Here is a 12,508-nt window from a genome sequence, read left to right as displayed (position 1 = left end):
TGAGGAATACTGAACATCAATCGGGATATAAAGAACGCAAAGTCAAAAGAGTTCACAGACAATATTCAGGAACTGGGTGCAATGGTTCCATTCCTGAACACTCCTAGAAACAGAGCACCTCTTTTGAGGGTTTCCAAAAGTCAGAAAGTCTTCACTAATTCATTTGATATTTACCATAGCGCCAGGAACGAGGCTAGACAGTGGAAATACAAGAGCAAATGCAGCAGACACAGCCCAGCAGACCCACGGCACTGCACAGCTCCAGGGGGCGAGGCTTGGTTCTTACGTTGGCCTAGGTGCCTGGGACTCCCGGAGCTGCGAAGTGCACAGCCTACATGGGCACAGACGGCGGCCCTGACTTCCTCAATTCTTCTATTTTGTAGTCTGGTAATGGACCTCGAGTCTAGTTTATCAACCCAACACCTACCAGGTGGATAGAGCAACACCACGTTGTCTCCTGCATTGAGATGCCCCTTATCACCAAGAACTGACGCAATCCTCTCTGCTCGCTTGTGAAGCTGAAGGCAACTGGCTGTGCACACTGTAGTTCCCTTTAAACAGAAGAAAGTATAAGTGGGTCAAAACTCAGGAAACAAAACGGCGACAAGCACAGCCAACTCAACATTGTATCGGAAAGGCTTGTGCCTTGGTCGGTTGTCTATAGCAAGTTATCCATACCAGTGAAAATTCCCTTGGTATTGAATGAAAGAACGTGTGGTATTTTTTCTTTTTCAATGCTTGAAGGTATCTAGGGAATATCAGCATTAACCTAATTCAAACATACGTATTTATAGTCATTTTTTGTTTAAGGTAGCTTCAAAAATACATAGGAATTTTTTTATTTAAAGGAGGAAATAAGAGTAGAGGGAAAATAAAGGAAATAAAAGCAGAATGAGGGTGGGAGCGGGGTCAGGACAGTAACTGCTGGCCACGTGGCCATGTGCATTTGTTGTGCATGACACAAATTCTGCTCTGAGTTTTCTAACAGCAAAGATGTAAACAAGACAGGAACAGTGAATCAGAGTCCACTAGCTAATAATAAAGAGGAGCAGATCAGAAGATGGCCAACTATTCCTGATCCTGAGAATAATTCCTCCTGCAGGTCTTCATCAATTCCTTAGTGTCAATTCAAGTTTCACTGAGCTGGGCTTTGGGAACCCCTTTTGTGTGTAAAATAAAACACACGGATATGAAAGCGCGTGAAATATGAATGTGTAGCTTAGTGGAAAATTACAAAGCAAGCCTCTGTGTGAGAACCAGAATGGCATGAAAAAGACCACTGCCAGCAGTGCAAAAGCACCCCCAGGGATCTCCTTGGTCTAGTCCTTCTTTCCTTCCATATACAACCACTACGTTTGGCTTTTTCATCTTAATCACTGATTTCCTTCTCTTTATAGTGTCACTACCCATGAAGTATTTGATTTTATATAAATGTAATTGTGCTGTATATACTTTTGTGTTTTGTTTCTCTCTCAAGATTATCTTAAGAGTCATCTATGCCCTAGGGAATGGTGTAGTTCACTCATTTTTGTTGCTGCGTGGTATTCCGCTGTATAAACATATAACAATTTATTCATTCATTCATTCTGCTGCTGCTGGATAATATCATTCTCATACATGTCTCCTCAGGCATAAATATGAGTTTTGGCAGGGTGCAGACCTAGAAATGGAATTGCGGGGTCACTGGGTACGCCTATCTTCAATTTCACTACATAAAACCAAATTATTCTCTGCCTATTGTGCTAATACTACCCTATCTTAATTATTGTAACTTTATATCTCAAAAAGTCTCACAAGAAAAACAAGTTTTCCTGAGCTATTTCTTTTAAAAATAACTTTTATATTTCAGTAATACAAGGGGTGCCTGGGTGGCTCAGTTGGTTGGGCGTTTGACTTCGGCTCAGGTCATGATCTCACAGCTTGTGAGTTTGAGCCTCGCGTTGGGCTCTGTGCTGACAGCTCGGAGCCTGGAGCCTGCTTTGGATTCTGTGTCTCCCTCTTTCTCTCTGCCCTTCCCTTGCTTGTGCTCTCTCTCTCTCGAAAATAAATAAACTAAAAAAAATTTTTTTAAAAACTTCATTAATATAAAATAGCACATGTTCAATACAGACCATCTGGAAAATATAGACAATATAGGTCAGATGTAACCACTACTAACATTTTGGTGTATATTTTCCTGGTTTTTAAAAAATGAGTTAGGTATTATATGTAAATTCACATGCAACATTAACAAAAAAATTTTACCATATTATACTGTCTGCCAGAAGCTATAGGGTGCATTGGTTAATTAAGGATGTGGGCTCAGAAGCCAGCTGGGTTCGAATGAAGAGCTCATTTCCTAGTCCTACCACTTACCAGCACTGTGACCTCAGGGAAGTTTATTTTATGTCTCTGGGCCTCAGTGTCCTCAACCTCAAAATGACCTATGAAATATATAGCACCCAGAACAGGGTCTTCAGTAGGTACTTGATTATTTTACTGAAGTTTTTTATAAACGATTTTTGCTACTTATACATCATGAATATTTTCTGCATAATCAAATATTCTTCTATGGCTGCATAGTATTTCATGCCATAATTTTATATGCTATATATTAGTCAGTTGCCTATTGTTGGACATTAAGGTTTTAACCCTAAAATGGATATCCCTTTGGCAAAAGTCAGGGTTAAATTCTTAAGGCCATTTCTTACATCTTACACTATTCTTCTTTTCGGTCCATGGTACAGCAGCAAACTAAACCTTCGATAAAAACAGTTTTTTGGGCATGAGGGAACAATGTGATACGGTTATTAAGCTTTCTGATGGTTTGGGCTAATCCAAGGTAAAATATTAGAATATGCGGAATAAATGGACTAAATATATATCATTTCTCTAACCAAGAAGTATATTTAAACTTATGCTTTCTAACAAATACCTGGGATACAGATTTCATGGGGCTATAGCTTCAACTGTAGCCCAGCTTGGGAGTGGAGTGGGGAAGTAAGCAGGATTGACATCTTCTTACTGAAATGAGGACCCTAATGAATCCATGTGATTGGAGGGAAACCCACTTCACACAGAGGCAGAGCAAGCAAATCCCAAAGTTTTCTACCAGAGAGCAATGGTTCTGACGATTTTTAATGACTTTTCATTAAGATGCACAGCATATTCCCCCTCATTAAGTCCTATCACTACATAATCTCTGTACAAACTGTATAAAATATATCAGAATCTAGGGGGGTCTGGGCAGAAGGGGACCCTTTAGATAAGTCCCCAGGGGATTTCAATAGGCCCTCCAGTCTTCCCCCTATGGTGGCACATAATGTTATATGCCATGGTCACAGTAATTTCAGCCTCTGATTCAGCCATAAAACAAATATCAGCATCTTCCCACAGAATGCGTAACTTAAAAAATATAATATTCTGATGAACCATCTGTTATAAAGTAGGAGTTAAATGTACTTTTGAATAATTGTCAATTTGTTTTATATCTGTGAGCAATAAATCGTTTAAGTATATAGTAAACATAACCTTGTTTTAGAAAATGTTTCTCTAAAGTCATTTTCTTCCTGGGGGAAGTCAAAAAATTAAGAGTCAAACTGGGTAAAAGAAGGCATGACATAATGCATCTTATATATCTGTAGATCCATGGAGCTGCATTGCTGGCCCAACTGTTCCTATTGGAACTGAATAAAGGCGACTTGACTGTAACACAAGGAGAGCCAGCATTAAATAACACTCCAGGAGGTCTCGTTTCAACCTTGAAGTGGTTGCACAATTTATCCTCATATGTCAAAACAAGGAGGAAGCAGTAACTCCTTCCTGAGAGTTGACAATAGAAATTTTCTGATGAAAGAGATCACGAGTGCCTAAGATCCTACCACAATGTTCATCTGATTAGATATGCAATTGAATTTTTAATACCTTGGCATTTAACAGCATGAAGAGTACATGGTCAGGGGTTGCCTGGGCTCGCCACTGTAAAATCTCGGCCAGAAATTGGTGCTGAAGTTGTAAAACAGAAACAAGAATCAGGGTCAGTAATTCTGGGAAAGTTGGATAATGCAGCTTCCATCTACCACCTGTCCTTCATTTGTTTATAAAAATCAACACATCTGAACACTTACCTTCCTCACTAAGTCATTCTCTTCAATTTGCCCAAGATCCCTTCCTGCAGCTTGTGCTATGCGTTTTCCAGCAACCAGATTCCCAACCATCACAGAAGCAGGGCCTACACCTGTAAGAAAAGGCAAAAATCAACTCTCTGGAGATGGTAATTCAAGCTACATCTTCCCGAAGTATTTCCAGACTGATCCAAACTACTTCAAATATTCACTCAACAATATAGACTGAGCATTCTTCTAGGCACTGGGAACACAGCAGCAAATAAGACAAACAGTTTGTATTCTAGTGGGGAAAGGCAACCAATAAATACATACACAGATAAATAACGTCAGGTAGTAGGAAGTGTTAGAAAAAAACAGAAGAGAAGAGACTGGGATTTGCAAGGTTGGAGGGGAGCAGGTGGGCTCCTGTATCTTGGGTATAAGGGAGTTTACTCTCAGGTGACAGTAGGTTCCACTGGTTCCTACTGACAAATAATTTCATCAGCTCCAATCACAGTATGACCCTATAAGTGGGTTCTTCAGGAATCTCAGAAGTGCTTTATTAAGAGTGAGTAATGACATCCAGATTGTGGGACATTCTATAAGACAACTGGCCTGGATTCTTCAAAAACTATGTCTTTAAGAGAAAATAAGGCTAGGAACTTCTAAGTTAAAGGGCAGCCTAATGCAATGCATGACCTTGACTGGATACTCAATTTTTAAAAATCTGCTATAATAAACAAGTGAAGAATTCTGGATACAGACTGTGTATTATTAGATGATAGCACTATATTAAGGTTAAATATTTTAATAGGATAATGGCACTGTGGTTGATTAGGAAAACTTTAGGAGAAGTTTTTTTTTTTTTCCTTTGGAGATGACATTACTGAACTTTTTAGGGGTGTAGTGTCGTGATGTCTGCAATTTATTTTCAAGGAGTTCAGTAAAGCAATGTTTACAACTGTTGACGCTAAGGGGGAGTATATAGGTGTCACTGTGGTATTCTTTCAACTTGTCCATAGGTTTGACACTTCCAAATAAAAAGGCAGAACTCTCCCTCTCTTCAAGAAAAAAGTGCTAGGATGCTGTGTGCCTTTTTTGATGGTCACTCGAAGACTGTATCATATGAAACTAGGCAGATGGCTAAAAGATAATAAAACTTATTGCCAGCTAAGTTTTGAGTAATGCTAATGCTACACATGAATTCATATTAAATATCTTTTATTACCCAGATCTGTTGATCCTAAATGTATTGGAACAGCTGGAACAAAATCACTAAACTTATACACTTTAAATAAATATTTGGGGAAGTTTGGATAAAGGATGTTAGGGAATTTTCTGTACTGTTTGGCAACTTTAAGTGGGAAATTATTTCAAAAAGAAAAGTTAAAAGATTTTTTCAAATCAAATTAAAAAACTCAAGAAGCATAAAGTACTCCAACACTCTGCTGAACAATTTTTGTCTACAAAGTGTCTACCGCAATTTTCAGTAGAACTCCTTCCTACGAAGAAGTGTAACTAGTTACAGATAGATCATATTGGAGATAGCCTTTTATATAGACAAGGACTCACAGTGTATCTGACTGTGTTAGCTACCCAAACCTGAAATTAGACTATAAAAGTTATAAAGGTGTGCCTTAAAAAAAATTTTTTTTAATGTTTATTTATTTTTGAGAGAGAGAGAGAGAGAGAGAGAGAGAGAGAGCAAGCTGGGGAGGGGCCAAGAGGGAGACACAGAATCTGAAGCAGGCTCCAGGCTCTGAGCTGTCAGCAGAGTTGGACGTGGGGCTCAAACTCACGAACTGTAGATCATTACCTGAGCTGAAGTCGGACCTTAACCGACTGAGCCACCCAGGCACCCCAAGGTGTGCCTTTTTAAAAGTGAATTTTTCAGGGTAATTTAAAACAAAAAAATAATTCAGCAGCAATTTCTTGAGGTCCTTCTTGTGCATTTCTTAAGTCTAAGGATCACAGAGAGTGAAAAATAACCAACAGCAATAACATCTAGAAGGCTAATTGCTGACACCTTGCTATACCTGTAAATACACCTTCTGATTTTTTCCACAAAATTATGTATATTTCCTGTGGCAAAGCTGTTAGTCATCAATCCCAACATCTATTCTCCTCTTCTTCCTTAGTAACAGACCCCCCAGCTTTAAGCTGGATAAGTAAATGCCTGGAATTAAGACTACATTCTTTTGTGGGAGACAAAATATATGAGGAAATAATATGTACAATTTCTAGAAAATATGTTTAAATTTTCCTTGCCTTTGTTCCCCCCACTTAGCTGGAATGCAAGAATGATGGCGGGAGGTCAGGGGGCCTAACCGGGCCCTGAGGTGATATGCTGGGATGGCTGTGGCAGACTGTTTTATCTTCTTAGAATCCTTCCTTTCCTTCCTGTTGTTGCTGTGATTACATAAGAGGAGCACACCTCTCTGCTCCACTGACTCTGGACATGGTCTGACTTGTTTTGGACAATGACATGTTAGGAGACATGACACAAACAGAAGCTTTAAATAAGCTTGTATGGTTTGGCTTGTCTTCTTGCTTTTGCCATCTGCCTTGAGAAAAATATGGCCCAGTAGCTACGGGGCCCATGATGAGGAGACACATGGAACAGTTCTGTTCCATCCAAACCTAATGCTTTCATCACACAGGCAGATACCATGCCTCTGGGGGCTTAGGAATAAATTTTTTATGTAGGTTTTATCATTTAATAAAGTTGATTGAAATCTGGCTAGCAAAAGCAATGTTTTAAGCACCTACTGTGCCTCTAGGTGGCAACTTTTAAACATCTACTATGACATAAAGTTTTCGTTAAAAGAATCCTATATTAAATGCTCTTTAAAATGGGATTTGACAGGGGCACCTGGGTGGCTCAGTTGGTTAAATGTCTGACTTCAACTCAGGTCATGATTTCGTAGTTTGTGAGTTCAAGCACCAGGCTGGGCTGTGTGTTGACAGCTCAGAGCCTGGAGCCTGTTTTGGATTCTGTCTCTGTCTCTCTCTGCCCGTCCCCTGCTCATGCTCGGTCTTTCTCTCTCTCAAAAATAAAACACTAAACAAATTAAAAAAAAAAACAGGATTTGACAATTAAGAGTACACTTATTGTTACGAACACTGAGTAACGTATAGAACTGATGAATCATCATATTGTACACTTCAAACTAATATAACACTGTATGTTAATTGTATTTCAATTAAAAAAAGATATTTAACACATTAAAAACTACTTAAAAAAATGGGCTTTTACTCCGATGACAAATGAATGTAGGACTTCAGTAAACCAGGATGTGAGGAGTTGTGTGTTCTATGAATCTGCCAGACGCTTGGGAAGGCAACATAGAAGCACTTCTTATACATTTCTTGATGAGTTACGTTCAGAAACTTATTTCCACAAGCAGAAACTGGTAAATACCCATATATCCTTTAGCTCCATACCTACTGTTACTAAGATAAGGCTAGCTGATGAGCTGACAATCATATCTAGATAAACAACTAGGACATCATCTTCAGCCACCGGACGACTGAAGTAACCATCGTAGAGCAGAGTACGTTAACATTTTAATAATGGTAGAATCACGTCTAGAATAAAAATGTTCTAGAAAGTAAGTGGCTTACCTTGTATTTTATTATTGTACATCATGTTTACCTTTCAGCAAAAGCTGTCTTACAGAAATATGATTAACTGCCACACTTACCCTTCCCTTCCTAAACTTCCCACTACCTTCTCTCTCCCCAACACATCTGGAGCTCAACATGATGATGTACACTCTGTTTGTCTATGTGTGCATGCATGTGCAAGTGGGTGAGTGGGTGGTGGTGGCGGGTTCTGTAAAGGCCAGATTTTTTGGCTCTTGATTGTTTTCAGGCATTCAGGAAACTAGGATCCTTTTATTAACTTCTCCATTAAAATAAAATAGCATTAAAACTTAATGATTTCATGTTGGGTGAACAGATATTTCAACATGACTGACCACCAATCAATTACTCCTTCCTTTAGCCTCCTACTCAGCCCTTTAACCTCAGAAAGTAGGCAAAAAGGTGAAATGGATTATTTTCCATATGGCAATTCACACATACTTACTTGCATCTTGAATTCACAGGAATATGGCAAATGCAAAATGCATTATTTATCTTGTGCTTACAATCCACAAAATTTCAAAATTAAGTTATCTTGCTCCCTACAGGTATTATAGGCCTAAATCAGACCCCTAAAGCTTAAAAGGAATACGGGATGACTCTAGGTAAGTGATTCCCAACAGAAAGGCAGTATAACAGTGATTCAGAGTGTGGATTTTAGAGTCACAACTGGTGTGAATCTCAGCTCTGCCATTAACAAGCTACATGTCTTTGAGCACAATTCTTAACTTTTCTGAACTTCATTTTCCACAGCTCGGGGCTAACATTTCAGGATCACGTATGTCCAGTGCTTAATCTGTATTTGGCTTTTGCTGAACACTCAATAAATACTAGCTATTCTTATTATTATCAGAACCTTCTCTTATAGAACTTGTTTTATTCCAGTCCCACCAGTGGGATTTTGATCATCTTGACCCCATCTTTATACACCCAGGGGACATGGAGGCACGCTACTGAGAATTACTCAGAAGAGGAAGCCAGGAATAAAGTCAGAGAAGGCTATTCTGCAGGTTCTCAATCTTCCCTGCTTTTGGTCATCTAATGCTATTCTTGTGTTACTAGTCTTTGTAAAGTACAAATCTAGAGAAAGAATCATGCTGAAAAAAGTCAGCTTCTTGAAGTTCTAATTTTAAATTTTTTTTTTTCAACGTTTATTTATTTTTGGGACAGAGAGAGACAGAGCATGAACGGGGGAGGGGCAGAGAGAGAGGGAGACACAGAATAGGAAACAGGCTCCAGGCTCTGAGCCATCGGCCCAGAGCCCGACGCGGGGCTCGAACTCACGGACCGCGAGATCGTGACCTGGCTGAAGTCGGACGCTTAACCGACTGCGCCACCCAGGCGCCCCATGAAGTTCTAATTTTAATATGATGTTTTCAAAGCTAGCATATTACCTGGTTGCTTTTGCCGGGGTTTTGGCAAATTGGTCACACATGTATGTGGGCACATGAGGATATTGCAAGGATGTAGAGATCCCTCCAGAAAGAGCTGTTTCGTCTGAGATATATGGATCCCTCCCAGTGGAGTTTTTGGCAATGTATTGGCAGGCACCAGAGCGAGACAATAAACCCCCACTTGATGAATGCTATCGATTGCCTAGAAAGATACAAAGAAAAATATTCAGTGAGATTAATTTTACTACATTTGACATCCTCCTAAAATAATCCATTATTCTACTCTAGGATTTTTCCTTTTCTATCCATTCTGGGTCTAGAATCCATTCTAGGTCTAGAATCTGCTAGATTATTAAGACCTCATACACCTGAAGTTACCTAATTCTTTCAGCAATGGCAGCGATCAACAGAAGAGGGGTAAGGTACGATCTAAATGGACAGAAGTGGATACTGATTTGTAAGCCTCAGTATGTTCTCTCTTGGATAATGTCCAACACCTAGAAATTTGTGTTGGTTATGTTATGTTACGTTATGTTATGTTATGTTACGTTATTTAAGAGTTTATTTTTAAGTACTCTCTGTGCTTAACATGGGGCTTGAACTCACAACACTGAGATCAAGAGTTGCGCACCCCTCTGACTAAGCCAGCCGGGCACCCGATTTGATTCTTTTAATATACAACATAGCTCAGTTCAATAGAGGCAGAGTATTTTTTTTTAATTTTTTTTAAATGTTTTTATTTATTTTTGAGAGAGACAGAGACAGAGTATGAGCGGGGGAGGGGGCAGAAAGAGAGGGAGACACAGAATCTGAAACAGGCTCCAGGCTCTGAGCTGTCAGCACAGAGCCTGACGCGGGGCTCGAACTCACGGACTGTGAGATCATGACCTGAGCTGAAGTCAGACGCTTGCTTAACCGAATGAGCCACCCAGGTGCCCCAGAGGCAGAGTATTTTTATTATGGACATGAGAAGCACTGGAAGTGGGCCCCTGCTTAAATGGTTCACAAAGTTACCCAGAATCTCATCTGCAAAACAATGGGGTGAGGCTACTACACACTGAACCCCAGAGGCCACTGGCCTCCTCAGTGTACTTCCGCTCCCAGCCATGCACCTGTGCCCTCGCTGAGCATCAGCTGGCTTGCTTCTACACCTTTTACGTTTGTGCTTGTTCCTGTGTTCACATAATTTAACTATTATATCAATTGATAAAACTGAGCATAAAAGGACAGAGAGAATTACGCTTTGGAAAGACTCACTGAAGGTAAGCTCCTAAAAAACTACTGTTGATAGACACAAGTTAATTCGAAAAGATTATGTATTCTAGCCCCTTTGCACATACTTGCATTCTAGTCTAACAAATGAAAACAGAAACCAAAACCATGCAATGTGATGTGGTTTATGGAAGAAGGTTGACTGGAATGCAAACTGGTGTATGCATATTCATGCTACTCTCTATCAAATGAAGGAGGATATGTATGTTTTGGGTTAAAATTTAATACTTGAAGAATTTCTCATTTTTATGATTCTCTGCTTCAACCACCTTTTAAAACGCACTGGGCGTGGAGCCTGCTTAAGATCCTCCCTCTCCCTCTGCCCCTCCCCCTCGCATGTGCATGCTTGTACACGCTCTTCCTCTCAAAAAAATAATAATGAAACTGACCAACTATTAATACCAGTTCCAAACATACCAGCCAAGAGAACTCTACTGTATCACTCATAAGTCTTTCTGAAAATGAGATACAGCCTCAGAAGAATGGACCAACAGTCATAAAACACAGACAAGGCCTTTTATTAAAACAACTTAATAGGGCAAAGGAATAAACATGAATATCATATTCCTCAGAGTATCCTACTAATCAACAGAGACAACTGGGAAATAGAAAGTCTGGCAGGGTTCCTACGTCTCTGGGTTTAAGAATATACAGAGAGTTAGCAAATGTTATTACATATAGCCTAGATTCCCCACTGAAAATACACCATCTGGCAAGTTATCTATTGACTACTTTCTTTAAAAGGTGCTGAGTTAAGTATTTCGTTCATATTATACACAGATCTGGAGTTAACCTCTGGGCTCTCTCATCTACCAGAACATACGGCGTCCTTACCTTTCTTGTATAGTTCCAAATGCTCTAGGCTGAGAAGCTATGGAGACTAGGGAAATAATGCACTTTTATTCCATGACCAAATGAGACCCTGAATGACTTTTACACGAATTTGGATTAGTAACTTAGCATGTAATTTTGCAATAATTCCTGCATATAATTCCTATACTTGCTTTCCAGGGAAAAATAAGAAATACCTTGGGCAATTTCCTATCATAGGGAAAAAACATCTAATTCATCACAACATTCTACCATTATGCCTCACAATTTATTCTGAATGAAATAAACATTTTATTTGAAAACACGAATGATATGAAAAACACTCTCTATGCAAGTCTGATTCTTAGCCATCTTTCAGAGATCAGCCCACCCCCACTCTTCAGTCTTTTCTGTCCATCCCATCCTCAGTAGATTTTCTTTCTTGTCTTGTCACTACAAACAGCCTACGCTCTGCCAGCTGATAATTCAGAACCACAGACCTCGAGAATAAAAAGAAATCTTAAAAGTTATCTAGCCCTATCACTCATCTCAGGCTTGCATTATTTCTACAACATGACTACTAACTGGCAGTGAATACATCTAAACGCCCCAAGTAGACAAGTTTATAGATGTTGGGAATACTTAAAATAACATAGAATTTTCTTTGTGAAGGACAGTCCATGTTTTCTTTGGATCATACATTTATCCAACAAATATTTGCTGGGCCTATACTATGCTGATGTGCTAGCATGACTATCAGGAGAGGAGGTTCCAGCCTTCACGGGCCTTTGACCATGGCTGATGCAGCAAACAAAAACTGTGGAATGAAAGGGAATGTTACTGAAAATAGTGGGTCTCTCTAAACTCCTTATTGGAGATTATGCTTACGATTATTTTTGATGTTAATAATAACCACTATCGTTATTTACTGAATGCACACAGTATACTTCAAATAATGATCTCATTTAATCCTTCCCACAGCTCCGTAAGATCGTTTTAGCCCCACTTTGTGGGTTGAGAAACAAACTCAGTGAGGTTAAGTAACTTGCCTAAAGGTGCATATCTGGTACGGAGACGTGCTGGGATTCAAAGGCTGTAATTTCAAACTGAGGACTAGGCTCTTTTCATCATTCTACGCCTCCTACCCACTCTCCCCCCGCCGCCCCCAACTACTAGTGACATATCCCTTACATGGAGCCCAGATCTTCTCCTTCTCCAGCTCTCTAACTCCACAGGCAAGCTCCTTCAGAGCAAAAATGACATCTTACGTTTGCTGGGATCCCTGCACACTAGGCACCGGGT

General features: G+C 39.7%; 1 protein-coding gene across 6 annotated transcripts in view; it reads right to left on the bottom strand.

The window, feature by feature from the left end:
- DIP2B (disco interacting protein 2 homolog B) overlaps positions 1-12,508 on the bottom strand; it is a 226,977-nt gene that overhangs the window by 22,528 nt on the left and 191,941 nt on the right. For all 6 annotated transcript variants that reach the window (XM_023257044.2, XM_023257045.2, XM_045061779.1 and 3 more), the window contains 4 exons: positions 9,125-9,326; positions 4,107-4,216; positions 3,904-3,984; positions 428-551 (listed from right to left, as the gene is read on the bottom strand). In XM_023257044.2, the coding sequence (XP_023112812.1) occupies positions 428-551; positions 3,904-3,984; positions 4,107-4,216; positions 9,125-9,326 (517 nt within the window). The remainder of the gene's footprint in view (positions 1-427; positions 552-3,903; positions 3,985-4,106; positions 4,217-9,124; positions 9,327-12,508) is intronic.

The sequence above is a fragment of the Felis catus genome, chromosome B4 (assembly GCF_018350175.1).
Source record: "Felis catus isolate Fca126 chromosome B4, F.catus_Fca126_mat1.0, whole genome shotgun sequence".
NCBI lineage: Eukaryota > Metazoa > Chordata > Mammalia > Carnivora > Felidae > Felis > Felis catus.
Note: the sequence above shows the minus strand (reverse complement) of the source record. Positions and strands in the feature narration are given on the sequence as shown.